Source organism: Gossypium hirsutum, chromosome D12 (assembly GCF_007990345.1).
Source record: "Gossypium hirsutum isolate 1008001.06 chromosome D12, Gossypium_hirsutum_v2.1, whole genome shotgun sequence".
NCBI classification, from domain to species: Eukaryota; Viridiplantae; Streptophyta; class Magnoliopsida; order Malvales; family Malvaceae; genus Gossypium; species Gossypium hirsutum.
In genome coordinates this window covers 55,491,865-55,508,927 of record NC_053448.1, presented here as the reverse complement: position 1 = coordinate 55,508,927, position 17,063 = coordinate 55,491,865, and the positions used below count along the sequence as shown (strand labels likewise).

At 35.1% G+C, this 17,063-nt stretch overlaps 3 protein-coding genes and 1 long non-coding RNA gene across 8 annotated transcripts; 1 reads left to right on the top strand and 3 right to left on the bottom strand.

Moving 5' to 3' along the window:
- Nucleotides 1-750: 750 nt before the first annotated feature.
- LOC107955115 (protein RFT1 homolog) lies at nt 751-7,535 on the bottom strand. Of its 5 annotated transcripts, none has more exons than XM_016890830.2 (14): nt 7,206-7,535; nt 7,005-7,084; nt 6,821-6,915; nt 6,116-6,273; nt 5,457-5,608; nt 4,837-4,955; nt 4,233-4,396; nt 3,974-4,048; nt 3,022-3,093; nt 2,449-2,586; nt 1,969-2,124; nt 1,535-1,587; nt 1,272-1,450; nt 751-1,132 (listed from the first exon to the last, which is right to left on the bottom strand). In XM_016890830.2, the coding sequence occupies exons 1-14, from the start codon at nt 7,291-7,293 to the stop codon at nt 1,072-1,074; spliced, it is 1,590 nt and encodes a 529-aa protein (XP_016746319.2). In that variant the 5' UTR covers nt 7,294-7,535; the 3' UTR covers nt 751-1,071. The 5 variants fall into 5 exon arrangements, with proteins under 5 accessions (XP_016746319.2, XP_040963182.1, XP_016746318.2 ...); XM_041107248.1 differs by having other exon boundaries at nt 4,233-4,405; nt 6,818-6,915; nt 7,206-7,532; XM_016890829.2 differs by having other exon boundaries at nt 6,818-6,915; nt 7,206-7,531.
- Nucleotides 7,536-9,546: 2,011 nt separating this feature from the next.
- On the bottom strand, nt 9,547-10,449 carry LOC107956822 (PLAT domain-containing protein 3). The gene is made up of 2 exons (XM_016892327.2): nt 10,291-10,449; nt 9,547-10,186 (listed from the first exon to the last, which is right to left on the bottom strand). Exons 1-2 carry the CDS (start codon nt 10,360-10,362, stop codon nt 9,722-9,724), a joined length of 537 nt encoding a protein of 178 aa, XP_016747816.1. The 5' UTR covers nt 10,363-10,449; the 3' UTR covers nt 9,547-9,721.
- Nucleotides 10,450-12,242: 1,793 nt separating this feature from the next.
- LOC107955114 (hexose carrier protein HEX6) lies at nt 12,243-14,496 on the top strand. Its single transcript, XM_016890828.2, has 3 exons — nt 12,243-12,594; nt 12,936-13,258; nt 13,331-14,496. The coding sequence occupies exons 1-3, from the start codon at nt 12,465-12,467 to the stop codon at nt 14,402-14,404; spliced, it is 1,527 nt and encodes a 508-aa protein (XP_016746317.2). The 5' UTR covers nt 12,243-12,464; the 3' UTR covers nt 14,405-14,496.
- A 370-nt stretch (nt 14,497-14,866) lies between these two features.
- On the bottom strand, nt 14,867-15,943 carry LOC121224286 (uncharacterized). The gene is made up of 2 exons (XR_005921886.1): nt 15,687-15,943; nt 14,867-15,543 (listed from the first exon to the last, which is right to left on the bottom strand). It is a non-coding gene; the product is annotated as an uncharacterized lncRNA (long non-coding RNA).
- Nucleotides 15,944-17,063: the final 1,120 nt, after the last annotated feature.

The following is a 17,063-nucleotide window of genomic DNA, read 5'->3' as shown; positions in this document are numbered from 1 at the left end:
AAAAGCAAAGACAAATGGTTTTAGTATTTCATACATCACCAAAAATATCATATCTTATCGGTGTAATATTTTAACTCAAGTAAATTTCAAATACAGTAATATCTTAATTTTTAGTACTTATTTTATTTTTTTATTACACCTTAAATAAGATACGTATCACTTCAATTTTTTTTTTAAAGTCTAACAACTTCACTCCTAATATATCAAATAATTTTCACAAAATTTAACCGGAAAAATTTCACAATGATTCTTATGAAGAAAATTTTCAAGGATGAAAAACACAAAAAGAATAGTTTTATTAAACCCTTTCTCCAAAAGAGAAAAAGAAAAAAACGAGAATGGTTGAGATGCAGGTACACACACACACATACATTATATTGTCTTGTCCTCTAGGTCCATCAGAAATTGAACTGTAGGCCCATTCTACTTATTAGCAGAAAGGAATAAAAGCTTTGGTGATTCCTTGGAAGAGGCACCGATAAAACTGCAAAGAAAAGAGTGAACACACTGGCATTGAATCTGCAGAAATTTCTAATCTATCAGTTTTAAACACAGTTCCTCACTTGTCTATTAATTTTCATGGCTAATCGAATATTGTTACCTTCGGGGACATCAACAGGAATTGTCAGTAATAATAACTTCAAAAGTTTGAACTTTTTGAAGAGGAATAGTTCAATGGACACAATTCAAAATTTTAAAAGAACAAAAAAAAAAAGGTAAATGTCATTCAAAAGCACCAAGTCAAGAATATTCTGGCCTGAAAACACTGTAACTGCTGTATATATCTTCAGCTTTATCCTGGTTTAACATTCAGAACAATACAAAATTCTTGAAGTTCTCCTTCACTATACCTATAAGGTACAACTGTTTCTGACAACTCTATTCTACTATTTTTGTATTGCTAGGAAGAATTTCCTTTAAATTTTGTCAATTGAATGAATTTCATAATCACCACCACAAATCCCGTCACAACTCGTTCAATAGATGATACATAAGGGGAATATTAGAAATAAGCTAAAGGGAGATAATCCCACCTTCAATTTCAAAATGCAGTTATGGCCCTTCTTGATTTCAGTCTGAATGGTCGCGGAAACGGATAATTTTGTTGATAAAAGGCCTCTCACGCCGATAACTACTCATGGAGATAAAATAAAACATATTATAAATGATAAGCATGCATGCCAGGATATGGTATAAACCAATAGTTTGTAACAGATAATAGTTTTAAGAAGTTTAGGGAACTTGAAAGCATAGGATAGGATGATACTTACATGACAAAGGCTGAGGTGCAGAAGAAAGCAAACCCAATGCAAAAATGAATAAAAAAGGATGACCAAAAATTTTCACGGTCAAGAAATACTTTTTCTGAAATAAGAGTAGCTACACCCGAAAGCAACAGGATTGTCCACCCTGAAGGTAAACAGCTGCAGAAAGAAAATGAGGAAGACTCCTGTGGAAAACAAGGAAATGTGATTCAGTATAAAGTTGAAATTAGTACAACATCATGATTAACTTGTACAAGCTTAAGTCATACCTGAAAAAAGTGTTTGATGAAAATTGCTGAGTAGATAATCCTCAAAATCATATCTGTTTAATTGTTAAGTAAACCCAACCAATGAATTTAATCTAACATGATCCTTATTGCTAGAAAGAGACATATTTGAGAAGGTCTATAAGGATGTCTGTTAAAAGGCCAGCCAGTAACATATCTGACACAAAGGACGGGAATCAACTTGTAAAAGTTTATATCAGACATTGCTGAAAAGATAATTGCTCAAGACAAACATTTTTTTGCCTTTACAGTAATGTCACTGCTTTAGCATAAATCGAATATATTCATCTCTTTCTCCACATAGCTCAACAGCAGTACTTCACAAAATTTTAAGATGTTCTATGGCACCTAGTTGATTAAATCACTGAAACCAAAGGCTCATAGCTAGGAAATTCGCCTTAATATGATAAGGATACTCAAAGAATTTGCAAGAATCAAACCAATGGCACCAACAGATCGTATCAGTAGGACATTCAATGCTACATATATCAATGAAAATACAAGCAATGAGTTGTTTGAGCGTTTGAGTTGGTTCTCAGTTGCAACTGCATGAAGAAATGCTTCAGAGGTCCCTGACGCAAAACCAAATATAAGAATAATATCCAGCAATAGCAACTCAATCATCAGCAGGAGGTTTATACAATAATGTCACATCAAGCATGTAACTTTCATCCAGTAAAGTCATATAGTTTTACGTTAATAACAAGAGGTAAAAAATCCAGAATTGTGCCACTTCAGTGTGATGTCATAGCACCTTCACAAATATTCCAGGTTTTGAGGAAACAAGTAAAAAGAGAAAGAATATGACGAAACTGAGTGTGTTCAATATGACACTTGAGGAAAATGTTAGGCAGCCCCATACATATTAACAAGCAAAAAAATCCAAATTTACTAACCATTCATAGCCAAAACAATGATGTAAAGACAATAGTAACGAAGGGCTGTGGAAGCTTCTCCATCACTCCATTTTTGACCATACAACAGTCTGATTAGGCAATAGGAGTAGCTTGGGCCAAAAGCCAAAAATACGAGACCTACAAAATAAGTAGCACCTTGAGGAAAACATAAAAAGAGCATTATGTTTTAAAAGAAAAAAGATTTTCAAGAACATAGTGGTATGCCAAGGCATATCAAACTGATCCAAAGGAAGCAGGTTGTGCCAATTAGTATAAAAATAAACAAAACAGAGATTATCATTAGAACAAAATTAATTCCTTAGATTAAAATGTACTGTACTGTATCATCACTCAAACTAAGAAGCATTCTAAATCAGCCAATAGAAATCATAGTCTCTAATTTTAGAACTATTGTATTACTATTGTAAGTCCCAAAATTATGATATTATTCCTATATTACTTCCAGAACCAATTAAGAATTTCATTATATTACAATATTGTTGGCAATGCCTAGAAAACTGATCCTAGGAAAAGAGGGAAACATCAAGAAGTACAAAAAACTTAAGAACATACCGATTAGTAAAACAAGCTTCAGGGCCTCAGTAAGGCGCCTTCCTAAGTTCTTGCTTTTATTTGGAGACTGTCCTGTCCAGAGATATTTTATCAATATGATACAAGTTAGGAAGCACCATCTTAATTATGGAGAATGAGCATCTGTGTGCATAAACATTCAAAGGCAACTAATTAACAAAATATCTCATTTAGAAAGTTAAGTCTTCATGGAAGCAAGAAGCAGGTTGTCTGAAGGAAAAGGAAGCTGAGTTCTAGTGCGTGGATAAACATTTTTCACAATAATAATAATAATAATAATAAAAAGATCACTAATTAGTTTAGGCCTTAGGATGCAACATATGAATATAAAAAAAACAGGGATGGGGAAGCTAGATTAACAGGCTGAAGATTCACCATAAATTACCACCTTCAAACTAACTCCCATGAAATAACTCCCAGAAAACAATTGGATTAGTAACATAAAATGTGATTCAAACATATAATATGATGTCCGTTTCATGCACAACATAGACAAAACCACCAAGCTACAGGGAAGAATACATCTGTCTTATATTGTGCCAGCAGCATTAAATTAATCCAAGCTCCCAAACACATGCAATCATATTCACTGTACAAATGCTGAACAAAAAGGAAATTTTCTTGTAATTTATGGACAATGGAGAGTGTTACTTTCTTTTCCACCGCCTAACATCCACCTATCCTTTATCTCTCTCTCTTCAAGAAAAAGTGCCTGTTTAATTTAATTGAAGGACATCCTATAGCAATCTGACTTCATCCTATTCATATGGGAGCTATACTTGATGTAAAACAAAAATATGGACACAATTCTGAGAGTTGGGTCAGCAAAGACAAAGAAAAGTAGTCAAAAATTAATGTTAACCAGATATGTGAATCCTAAGAAACAAGTTTAAACACCTCACAAAATGAACTGAAGAAAAGGACAGTAATAAACCTGATGCAGACCTGGCAAATGTAGAATATGAACTTTCTTCAAAAGGAAGAAACACCAACCTGACCACCAAGCTCCCTAAATTAAAAAAAAAAAGAAAAAAAGAATGGTTTAGATTAGCCCTTGAAAAAATAATCGCATCTTCTCGATCATAGTGGAAAATTATAAGAGGCATTGCATTATATCCAACAAAACAGTCCAGCGTTAGAAACCTACCAACTAAAACTTTATAAAGCATGAAGCAAGTGTGCTGATTACTCACCTAGTTTGTCCACGAGTCCATATACGGCTTGGTTATATGGTGTATCCAACCATACAAGGACGATCTTTTCTCCTTCTTGAAGGATCAACTTTCGAAAGGATTGAAGGGTAAACAACATACACATGTTTGAGAGCTGCTTATCAAAATTCATCATATGTCCTAGTCTGCAAAAGCTGTGCGTTATTTATGGATAATCTGGAGAAAGTAATTAAAAGGCAGAGCAAGTAGCTACCAAACAATTCAGGAAATAAATGTGTTCTTTAGACATAAAAAAATAAAATAAAAGAGATGTATTTAGGAGAATCAATGATATATGTATAGAATCAGACAAACAGGGTTGAAGTCCAATACATGGATAGGATTCTCATGGTACTTGGATAAAGCCGTTACGACGACAGCTCTAAGGTAGCATCAGAATGTTAATTTATATGTGGAAATCTAAATTTCCATTAGGTCAATGTCGAGAAAAGTGGATGGGTATACTTATTTACCATTAATTCAAGTCTTCTTTTAATTTTATCCACAAATAAGGGAAAGGAGGACTAACAATTCAAGCATACATATTACCCCAAAAGAATGGGGTCAAGCATAAAAGGACCAGTACCTGAAAGGAATAAGATCAGAACTCCTATATGCACGAAAAAGAAGAAAATAGCTCCAATAGCCCAGAAATATGCAGGCTCCATATGCTGCTTGAGACAACGCAAAGACAATTCCCTTCTCCTGTAAGAATCAGGTTCAAACATATTCATGAAAAAGTTACAAAAGAAGATCTCATAGCAAACCCACATAAATCAAAAGAAAACTGACAAAATCTATGAAAACAATAAAAAAGTATATGCATATAAAGAAAAGCAGACACACATTAGAGAAGCAGAAAAGGACAATTCATAATATATGTAAACATGAAAGCTCCTCACATTAAGTGCATCAGTTCATAATCAAAGGCCTAATCACCATAAACCTCAGAAGCAGTCAACCACATGCATCACAAGCAGAAGCAACAACATTTTAGCGGCTAACCATCATTCACAAGAACACTACATGCTTGGTAAAATTAGAACACCAGAACAGAACAATATATTTCATCTAAGAAAGTTAACCCAAGAATCATTAAACTTATATGCAACCATTAAAAACAGACACAAAACACACCTTGCCAATAGGCAGATCCACAACATGAATATACTAGTACTCGCAACATAATTCCCTTAAAAGCTTTACCATGTTAGTGAGGTTCACAATTAGAATGTACATCGTTACACAGCGTGAAAACGTAGCTAGAGTTTCAACCACCAAGCGCAGTTTGAGTAGAAACAATGTCTGAGAAAGGATATATAGAGGTTCCGCCAAGAGCTCTAATATACATGCAAAACCTGCCAAAGAAAAATAAGCTAGTGAATGAAATTGTTCTAAAAGGAATGTTTCCAGTAGTGAACAGAATAATCAGCTGATTACAATTAAGTTGATCTCATGCAGACTACAAACGAAATTCCGTGGTTCATTTAAGATGCAATACTCTGCTTTCAGACAGATTTGGGCAAAAGCAGTGATCCATAGAAGGGAAAATCCTTTTCACTTCTTTTTCAACAAAATACTTGCAATGAGGTTTACATTTTTAAAGTCACTAGAAGTTGCAGCACTGGAATATACTGAAAGAGCAAACATTCGCAAGCACAGAGCTAATTCTATACTGGCTATATCTAAACAAGCCAAAAGCATAAAACTGAAGGTCATCAACAAAAGAAATTTGCTATAAATAGCAATTTCACAAGTAATAAAAAGTGAGAGACAAGTGAAAAGAATTGACATTTTTCACAATGAATAGCACTTCGAAAGCCACAAGAACTAGTAGAAAGTTTGGAAGCAGTTATAAGAAATACCATTAATCAAAATAGCTTGAGCATAAGGGTCAGAATGCTGTAACCCTTGCCACCAGAAGACAAAGACACATCCTGCAATTGTGATAACCACACCAAGTGGGAAACTCATCCAGGCCACTTTCAACAATGCAGCATTGTCTTTTGCTGAAGCACCTTCACTGTAGATAAAGACAAGGATTCTGGGCGTAAACAAACAGCTAGAATACATAAAGCTAAAAGATCACTGAAGTTCGCAGTGTATCAAAAGGATGAGATGAGACCCAAGAGCTAATCTCTCCTGAACCCAATATAGTTTGATATAAAATCAAGCCTATATAGACAATAAAAGATGATCAAATTGCTCTCATATTATCAAAATTTTAAAAGCATTTGATTGATTTACTTGTATTTCAATTAATTGCATTTTGCTATGACTCTTAATTGATCCCTGTCCTTAATAAGATTATTACAAAGGTTCATACAAATTAGACAAACTAAAATTTGATGCTTAAACAAAAGGGGTAAAAAAAAAATCTTAAATAGAGAACAATGACCTTATTACTTCTTATATAACATCATGTAAAGCCATAAGACCTAAGTTACTGCCCACTGCCTGCATATGAAGCATTATATGAAGAATATAACAAACAAGCAAAATTTACTATAACGAAGCAAATAAACGAAAGAACATATACTGAAATCAATGAAAAAGGAGAGAGAAACCACAATTTAATATCAGCACGCATGCAGGCTCGCCGGAATCCTTCGCGGCTAAGAAACAAAACACACGTCACAAATAGATGGAACTGAACAGCATACACCTACAAAAGAAGAAGAAATCAATCTATAGTGAAGTGAAGGTGAATTCTAATGATTGAGAAATGAAGGGAAGAGCATTAGTTGCTGCTACCGCATAGTCCTCCTGGGTGAGGTGCCTCACTATCCATGAATTGAATATGAATGGGATTCCTCTTGACAAAAACTGTGTACCTAAATCACCCAAACGAAATTCAACCCAAAAAAATTAGAAAAGGTAAAACAGATAAACACAACTAACTAGCGTTACAATTATAAATAAAAAGGGAGAGAATTAAAAGTTGAAATAACGAACCCAATAAGTACTTGAAAGTACGAGACAGATTTGCACGGTCACCGTCTTTGGGAGTTTCAGAGGGAACCGTCGACGAAGCTTTAGACATATTGAATCTGGTCTTACCAGTTGAGATTTGCTTGTTTTGGTTCTTGACAAAATTCAATAGAAAAGCAAATGATGTCCTTGGATTGTGCTAGCTAAAGATTAAACTAATTAGCAAATTAAATGAATAAAGTAATTGATTGGAGGGATATATTTGAAAAAAAACTCCAGAAATTTTGCGAGAGCGAGCTAAAAGTAAAGCTATGCTAATAAGAGTCGCGTCGAGTATCTTAATTGCCGTGGATTAGATTAAAGAATACATTGATTATTTTATCACATTTTACCATTAGAAATTGGTCCGAGTAGATATAAGGTTTACATGATAGTTTTGTTATTTTCTTTTCCGGAGAAAATAGGTGAAATTTTAAATAGAAATGATTATTTTACTATTTTATTTAAGATAAATGAATTAATTTGTTCTTCAAAAAATGTATCAAAATGTGATTTGATTTTGGTACTTTTATCAAGTGAAAGACAATGGATTACATATTGTTGAGTGGAGATCGGACTTTCTCTTAAAGAGAAGTTTTCGTAGTGTCATCAACTTGAGATTCAATAGATCAGACCCCTTAACAAAATGTATTGTTCTTGTATCGGGGTTTTGCCATCGACCTTCACAGAGAACTGGTGTACAATTCACGAAAGGATGTCACGATTGGTGGAAATAAATACTTACAAACTCACGAGAGAGGTGTTGGTGTTATGCACAATATTAATTACAGAGAACGTGCCACAGGGATTCAAACCATCAATACTTAGCTAAAGTGGTACAATTGTTGCAAGGTAAAAGCTACGTATGCTTGTTGGTGATTCGAATTCTAGTAGGCGCGTTCTCTATAATTAATATTGCACACAACACTAATACCTCTTTCATGAGCTTACGTGTATTTATCTCCACCAACTGAGAGCCCCTCTTCATGAATTTTACAACATCTTTTTGCGGAGACTTAGGACAAAACCTGCCCTAAATCCTAAACATGGGGACAATACCTTCCGATGAGGAGCCATTTTGTCGCTTCCTTATTTTGGAAATTAAACCCTTAAAATCAGAATAAGCATGTGACATCAAATTAACCATAAGATAGAATTAGCCATTAGATTGTTGGGGTCATTTTTAGTTGAATTAAATTTTCTTGACCTTTCATGCATAAAATGATAATTGCGGGACCCTCTCATTTTTATTGATTTTTTTTTACTTTTTATTTTTTCATCTCTAGTTTTTTATTGTTGGTATAATTAGATAGTATAAATTATATTATATCGGTAATTGTATGCAATATATAAACATAAAATTATATTATATAAGTAATTGTATTAAAAATTTACAAGAATTAAATTAAATCAAAATTGTATATATAAAATTACATATTAAATTATAATTCATATATAATTTTAATATTTATTCCTTATTTTTATTAACCAGGAATTAAATTCTGCACGTAATAGATTTTTTTAGTATTTTCTTGGGAGCTTCTTTATTCCTATAAACCTAAAAACCTTCATCTATAAGGGTTCGAGTCCGTGGTTTCAACCCATTTTTAGTCTAATTTGATTGGGCCGGATCGATCCTGACACTAGTTGGACCATTGCTTTACGCTCAATAAAATCATAAAAGTTGGCCTCTTTCTTCCTTCCCTTTGTACACATAAAGGCCCACTGTTTGAGGCTTATTTTTGAAAAATATATATGTGAAATTATCAAATTAGAACAACTATGACTAACTAATCTTTCTCCACCAATCATATTGTAATATGAGAGTTTGGGTTGTTAGCAATTTCTCCTTACCTCCAATTATAAAATAAAAAAAATCCAATCTTTCGTTTAGTTCCATAAAATAAGGCTGAAAGTTATATATAAATATATTATATTTAACTAAAATAAACTATACGATATATTTTTATTTAATATTAGGAGTGTAACTTCGATTAAATCACTAATGGAGTGATAAAAGATTTACATTTAAATTTTTAATTTACACCTATTTAGTACTTAAAATATGTCTTAATTAATTTTTTTAATCTATTTTCTAATGGACATTAAAAAAAATTGGTGACCAATCACATAGCACCATGTAGCATTTTTTTTAAATCGAATATTTTTTTATCAAATATATATAAACATTAAACTATATAAAAGTGAAAATAAACTAAATTTTTGATGTGTTTGGATTTTTTAAAGAAAATTTTAAATTTTGATGTGTTTGGATTTTTTAAAGAAATTTGGTATAACGAGATAAAAAGAAAAAAAAAACCAAGTGTTACTATCCAAAACTCATTTATATATTTTAAATTGATTAAAGAACTAAGAAGGAAAAGCATATCTACTAGAGATCCAAAAATGCAAAGATCTCCGAAACAACCGGACCAAATTAAACCTCTCACTGCCATCTCTGCCACATTATTAGCAACTATTTTTAACCCAAAAGGCACCCATCAAGCAGGTCTTTCGGGATTCCCAACAATGAGAGGCACATTCCTGCCACGCTTGCGAGGCTCATCCCGCATATAGCACCCATCACGAAACGCCGTTAACTGGAAAGGGGGAATATCAGTGGCCAACCACTGATCAACATAGAACACGGTCTGGGCGCATGGTTGTTGAGGTCCGGTGGATGTGACCTCGATGTAGTCGCAGTACCAGCCATGGTGCAACTCCGAGCCATCGGAGGTCAAGTTGAGGCGGCAGGGAGAGCCGATGCAGCTACCTCGCCCACTGAAGACATCAAGGTTGCCACGCTCGAAGTAGTCGTGGGCGTATGGCATTAAACCCCATGAACGGAGTTCTGGAATCCAAACTGACCGCCCGAACGAATCGTCCAGAACTACACTGATCCTCGAGTCCGTCCCTGCTTTCATCATCCAACCCGTCTTTACGTACAACGTGTAAACACAATCATTCTGCATTTGGAAAAAAAAAATCATTAAGATCATCGCGTAGATCAGCTTGACAAAAGAAAGTATTGTAAAAACAGCTTAAGATGGATCCTTTTAAGTATACTTACATCGGTGGGTCTAGCAGCTACTGAAAAAAGTAGAACAAAAAAAGATATTGAGACCAACTGACAACCTTTCATTTTCTTTCCTTATGAACTGCAATTTTTTAACTTGAGATGTGCGATTATGGAAATAGGCAGGTATTTTATTTATACATAGGAAGGAGGAGAAAATTAACTATAATTAGAAATATGCTGTCCGTCCAATATATCGGATTTGGTTGATATTTCTATGTTGACTTTTAACATGATATTTATTTAAAATAAATTATAAATATGTCAAATATTATATAATTATGTAATATTTCTAATATAATTATAACAAAAAAGACATGAACATGAAAATAAACTACAACTATGTAATACTGATTATAACACAAAAATTACGATAACCTCTTGATTTATTTCTCAGCTATACGATATGGGATACAAAAATGAAAATCATTTGAATATTATCTCTTAAATAAAGTAATTTTAGGCTTAACATGTTTATGAGACGTGAATATAATTTAAAAAAATAATTAAACAGAATTGACATAAAAAATAATACCAACACAACCATATTAAATCAACCAACACTTATCACTATTTCTATGTACTTTTCTTCTGGATTCTTCACGTTCTCACTCCGGTTGACTCTTTTGATCTTCCTTATTGGTACCAAAACCTGCAGCACATGTTTATACATATTGCATTACTTAAATTCACCGTTTTGAATTGTGAAAAGTGAAAACAATGGAAAATAATTCTAAACCTTGTAAGGCAAGAGGAAGTAACGTTGATCCATCTTTCACCGCAAAAGGCAACCTTTTCAGTGGAAATAAACAAGAGCCCTGGTATTGGACCGGCTGTCGTGCACAGATGGAATTGGAAAGCCTTTAGCAGCTTCTCTCCTTCTTACACAATAAATATTTGTCCGAAAACACTGCCACTTCCTCCTCCTAGAATTATTCTTGCCCCAAAACTCAACTTTCCCTTCACTGTATAATCTCAAACACGTACAGCACAGTCCTTAATACTTGAAGCAGTAAAGTTAAATTTCAATCATATAAATGAAAGATCTGGGTTACCATGGTTAATGATCCTGGAGGCAAAACTTCTGTTTTTATTCTTCAACTTTGCGGTATCTTCCCCTGTTTATTATCAGTTAAATCCTCTGGATTAAAATATAAACAGAAACAAGGGTAGAGAAAAAGATTTAGTAATGATATGAGTTGTAAGTGCTTACTGGATTTGAAGGAAGAAGAAGGGCTTTGGGTTAAGCTGAGTGGTTTAGAGTGAAATAAATATTTCAATGGAGTTTTCCAATTTGATGATCTTTTAGATGAAATTTCCATAGAACTTAATGTGGAGTAGTGCTCAAAAGGAAGAAAATCACCACTCCTAATTTCCCCCAAAATTCTGACATAGACTTTAATGCCTTAAAATTCGATACTATCCTAAAATATGGTGAAGTTTAGAGCTTGTGATAATATTTTTTTCTGGGTAAGGTTTGAATCCACGACTTCTAATATATTATATGAGTTTTTGGTCTGTTATACTCATTAGTCATGACCCAGTTACAATTCTTTGGTGGAGAGTATAGTTTTAGCCCATTCACTCCAAGTGGGTACGACTTAGGCTTACGTTTTTTTCACTAGAATTTACATTTACAATCTCTCGTTTTCATTGCAAAATTTTGGACGTCAGCAGTTACCATCATTTGAAAAGGAGATAAATTATATACAAAAACAAAAAATATTATGAAACTAAAGGCATGTGATTAGTTCCTGATTGGTTTCGATCATTTCAAAGAGTAATTTAGCATAGTATGTCATATGTATCATCCAATAATTAAGGGACTCTGTCCGGACAGATTCTATTTGTTTTGTCCATAAACCAAGCAAGTTAAGTTAAGCTCATCAGTTTATACATCAATGGATAATATATATTTAACATGCGGTGACATTTTAAGTTCATATTATTCCCAAGGTTCAAGCTTCTTGTTGAATATTCAAACCCCACATGCTCTTACAAGATTTAAGTGATGGATGGTAATGTTTTGTTTTGTTGTCTTCCTTTGAAACCCAATAATTCATTGAGGCCTTCCAAATCAAACAACACTGTAGTGACCATATATCCTCCCAAATTGTCAGGAACTTGAGTAGGGTTCCCCTTTTCCAAAAGCTCAGCTGTGTTCAGCGATGGCGGTTGCTTTGGCAGTAACAGGTGGAGGTGGGCAATACAATGGTAGGATGACCTGGTTCGTTGTTCTGTCATGTATGATGGCTGCCATGGGAGGCGTCATCTTTGGCTATGATATTGGGATTTCAGGTTTGCCTCCGCAAAATTCGTTTGTATAATATATATATTTCCTTCTTTGCGTTGACGATTTATGGCTAAATTTACTAATCTTACATGCTTACAAGTATGATTTAAAAAGTCAGCTTGAAAGCTCTCTGTCCAGCCACTAAAACATGAGCTTAATTGCTTATTTATGTCTTCTTGTTAGTCTGAAGTAAAAGAGAAAATAAGTGAAAAGGGTTCTTGATTGAAGTGAACTGAACTGACATAGCATCAATTTGTACATGCAAGAAGCCAAACTACATGCCATAATCTTTGATGTCTTCTTTTTAGTATGTCTTAAGATAGTTACAATGATTATCTGTGTGAAGGTGGAGTGACATCTATGGAGCCATTTCTCAAGAAGTTCTTCCCAGAAGTATATAGAAAGATGAAGGTGGACACCAAAATCAGTAACTACTGCAAATTTGATAGCCAACTGTTAACCTCATTTACATCTTCACTATACATAGCTGGGCTAGTCGCTACGTTCTTCGCCTCATCAGTTACAAAAGTTTTCGGTCGTAAGCCGTCAATCTTGACAGGAGGTGCTGCATTCCTTGCTGGTTCAGCCCTTGGTGGTGCAGCTTTCAATGTCTACATGCTGATATTTGGTCGTATCTTGCTTGGAATTGGGGTTGGATTTGCAAACCAGGTACATTATTTAACATTTCCATTATTGATCCAATTCTTACTGCACAATCTTAATTGTTTTTTCTTCCTGCAGTCAGTCCCTTTGTATCTCTCAGAAATGGCACCACCTAGATACAGGGGAGCAATCAACAATGGCTTCCAGTTCAGTATTGGCATAGGTGCACTGGTAGCTAACCTTATTAATTTCGGCACCGAAAAGATTGAAGGCGGTTGGGGTTGGCGGATTTCCCTAGCCATGGCAGGAGTTCCAGCCTCAATCCTAACACTAGGTGCACTTTTCCTCCCAGAAACACCCAGCAGCCTAATCCAAAGTAGCAGTGATCATGACAAGGCTAAACAGCTGCTGCAACGTGTCCGAGGCACCACTGATGTCGAAGCAGAACTTGAGGATCTCATCAAAGCAAGTTCAATCTCAAAAACCATCAAACACCCATTCAAGAAAATCATACAAAGAAAGTATAGGCCTCAACTAGTAATGGCAATAGCCATACCATTTTTCCAAAAAGTGACAGGCATCAATGTCATTGCATTTTATGCCACACTTCTATTCAGAACAATTGGAATAGGTGAAAGTGCTTCCCTACTCTCCTCTGTGGTAACCGGTGTTATCGGAGCCGGATCAACATTCATATCAATGCTTATCGTTGATAAATTTGGGCGAAGAGCCTTATTCATGGTTGGGGGAATCCAAATGCTTATCTCACAGATACTTATAGGAGGAATCATGGCAACTCAGCTAGGGGATCATGGAACAGTAAGCCAAGGGTATGCATATTTAATTATAATCTTGATATGCATATATGTAGCGGGTTTTGGATGGTCTTGGGGTCCATTGGGATGGTTGGTTCCGAGTGAGATATATCAGCTAGAGATTCGATCGGCCGGACAAAGTATTACTGTGGCGGTCAGCTTTATATTCACATTCATTGTTGCACAAACATTTCTAAGCATGCTTTGCCATTTGAAGGCTGGGATTTTCTTCTTCTTTGGGGGATGGGTTATAGTGATGACTGCATTTGTGTACTATTTGTTGCCAGAGACTAAGAATGTTCCCATTGAACAAATGGAAAATGTGTGGAAAGAGCATTGGTTTTGGGCAGGGATTGTTGGGGAAGAAGATGAGAAGATTAAGATTCAAGGTGTTTGAGATTAGAATTTACTAGAGATTTATTTAGATTTTTCCTTGTAAATCACTTCCTATGTGTGAACACATTGGATTACATCAAAATTCTTATGAAATTATCATCTTTTGTTGATTTACTTTATATAAAGTGATTAGATTGTGACTCTTATGTAAACTGAGCTTAAGTGGTATATAAATTTAAATTTTACCTAGATTAAAGAAACTAAGAGAGACCAAGAGATTGATAGAGCACAAATTTGTTCTAAGTTAGGAACGTTTTATGTGTGCATTATTTTTGTAAGCAATCAGGAGAGTCTCTTGTATTGCAAAACTAAATTTTCGAGCAGAAAATTTAGTGAGAGAGTGATCTAATCTTTATACAACGATAAGGTCACTAAATTAGTAAGAGTTAAACCAATATTAAAACTTAAATCATTTGTTGTACTATAAGAAAGATAGTAGATTATTACTCTGAGCAACGTAGACTAGGGTTGAATTGTGTAATCAATTTCGGCATGCATCTTTACGTTTTAACACTTTTAATTTTGTGATTAAAACTGTAACCACAGTTCCGAACAGTATTTTAGCCACCATTTCTATTTGCAAAGATCCCCACCATTTCTACACTGTGCTTCATTTTCAAGTAAAAGAAATTGGATTATAGTAGAAGCATGAAGTGGGGTAAGAATGGTTGTTGGCTCCCCCAAAATAGGAAAACTCCATTAATTAATGATCAAAGTGAAAGACATTGATCGGGATGAGTGGGGGAGTTGGAGAGTAAGATTTGGGAGGAATAATGGTCTCTGTTCAATTTTGCAGGCAGAGTTGTAGGCGGTGGCTGAGGGGCTTCACTTGACTTGGCAACAAGGGTATCGGCTTGTGGAGCTAGAGTGTGATAGTTTGGAGGCCATTAACCTGCTACAGAGCAGTACACCAGAGGAGAATTGTTTGCGGAATCTATGAAACTCAGTGCAACAGATGCTTGGTCGGTAGTGGACTGTAGAGATCCGACATGCGCTGCAGGGAAGTGAACAAGATAGTGGATTTTGTGGCGAAACATTTCAAGATGCGATCGTTTGCTCTGCAGCTGCTGGATACGCCATTAGCGGGGAGTTGTTAATTGATGGTGTGGGTGTTGGTCGGATATCCCATATTAGCTCTAGCTGAGACATGTTAGGCACTATCTTATTCAACAACAAAAAAAAAAAAGGGAAGAAGCGAAAAACTTTGTATCCTTTTAAGGAGATTTCAAGGCATTAGTAATGGGATAACATATATCTTCGGCTGAAAATTTGTGAATACTCACAATTGCATTAGAGGAGGATAATGTTTCAGCCCCATGTATTTGATATCTACCATGAAACTTGACAAAACAGATGATGACCGAAACCTTCTAGATCTTGATTCTATGGACCATATTTAAAGTCTAAGATTGAAACTCTCTTGACCAGACAGATCTAAGGATAAACTCTTCTAAAGCTTTTAAGATGAAAAGATTCATCTAATTATTTATATTTTCCATTTATTGTCTACCTAATTTTATGATTTCTCATATAGTTAAAACTAAACTAATTTATTGTATTTTCATCTTTATGTTTTTTAAGTCGACTCTTATTTTTATTGAGGTTACAAACTTTTTACTTTTTTTTTATTTTAATGTCATTTATTTTTTAAATTCATAAAATAAAGGTTACGCATGCTTTAAAAACTTTCATGGTGTTTTGTCCTTGGAGATTTGCTGCAACATTTAAATCTGTACAGGCCCAAATTTGCCCGGCCCGCTAGAAAATAAAAAAATAGTCCAGTTCACATTACAATACTAGCCCAAATTAAAATTTAAAACCCAAATTACAAGTCCAAAGCTAGACGGCCCAAAAATTAACTAAGTTTCAGTAAAACACAACTGAAACCCTAACCCTAATCCAAGGAGCCGCACCCTCTGCTGCCCATGTGCATCCTCAGCGCGCACCACGCCCGAGGTCTGCCACCGCCAGCCAAGCCTTGCACCAAAACGGCAAGCCACTCCTCCGCCTTCACCAAAGACCTGCAAACAAACACTAAAGAAGAAACAAGCAGCAAGAACAGAGGAAGAAACAGTAATAGAAATAGAAAAAAGTGTAAAATCGGCTATAAAGGCCGCAAAAAAATGAAAAGGGGGGGCTTCAATATTTCTTTGTAAAAAACGCATATCAGAATCAGAAATCAAGGGAAATAAAAGAGGTTGTTGTTTCTTATTCTTTTTTTCGATTCTATTTTTTATTTTATTTTATCGTTTTACAAATCTTTTAAAAAAAAACTATTAATCAAAAAGAATAAAGGGGGGGCTTACCGAACGCCTCGTGACCGCGCCGTCGGAGGGCCGTTCTCCGTCGTCGGGACCGATTTCGGGAAGGGATTGTGAGCCCCAGTCCCGGCGCTCGTGGGGGTTCAAGGACCCGACTCTCAAGTCGCCTGGAGGCAGGGCTTTTAAAAACCCTTTTGCTGCGCTTCTTTGGCCGCCGATTTCGTGGGGGTACGGCGGACGGACGGTCGGCGGTGAGAGCCCAACTGTTGGAAGGCATAGGGAAGCTTTGAGAGCTTTCTGCAGTTTTTTTGTGTTGGAGGGGGAAAAATGAAAAAAATAAAAGAAATGGGTGCTTTTATAGCAGTAATAAAACGGCGCCGTTTTGGCCCTTAGGATCCG

What these genes read in the sequence shown, in the direction of transcription:
- LOC107955114 (XM_016890828.2), top strand. Translation starts at nt 12,465, where the DNA reads ATGGCGGTTGCTTTGGCAGTAACAGGTGGAGGTGGGCAATACAATGGT. An exon ending in CTATGATATTGGGATTTCAG is followed by an intron (nt 12,595 to 12,935) that starts GTTTGCCTCCGC and finishes ATCTGTGTGAAG; the next exon opens with GTGGAGTGACATCTATGGAG. An exon ending in GGGTTGGATTTGCAAACCAG is followed by an intron (nt 13,259 to 13,330) that starts GTACATTATTTA and finishes TTCTTCCTGCAG; the next exon opens with TCAGTCCCTTTGTATCTCTC.
- LOC107956822 (XM_016892327.2), bottom strand. Translation starts at nt 10,362, where the DNA reads ATGAAAGGTTGTCAGTTGGTCTCAATATCTTTTTTTGTTCTACTTTTT. An exon ending in TAGCTGCTAGACCCACCGAT is followed by an intron (nt 10,187 to 10,290) that starts GTAAGTATACTT and finishes TTCCAAATGCAG; the next exon opens with AATGATTGTGTTTACACGTT.
- LOC107955115 (XM_041107248.1), bottom strand. Translation starts at nt 7,293, where the DNA reads ATGTCTAAAGCTTCGTCGACGGTTCCCTCTGAAACTCCCAAAGACGGT. An exon ending in GAAGCTTGTTTTACTAATCG is followed by an intron (nt 2,587 to 3,021) that starts GTATGTTCTTAA and finishes CTTATTTTGTAG; the next exon opens with GTCTCGTATTTTTGGCTTTT. An exon ending in CATTGTTTTGGCTATGAATG is followed by an intron (nt 2,125 to 2,448) that starts GTTAGTAAATTT and finishes GTTTTGCGTCAG; the next exon opens with GGACCTCTGAAGCATTTCTT.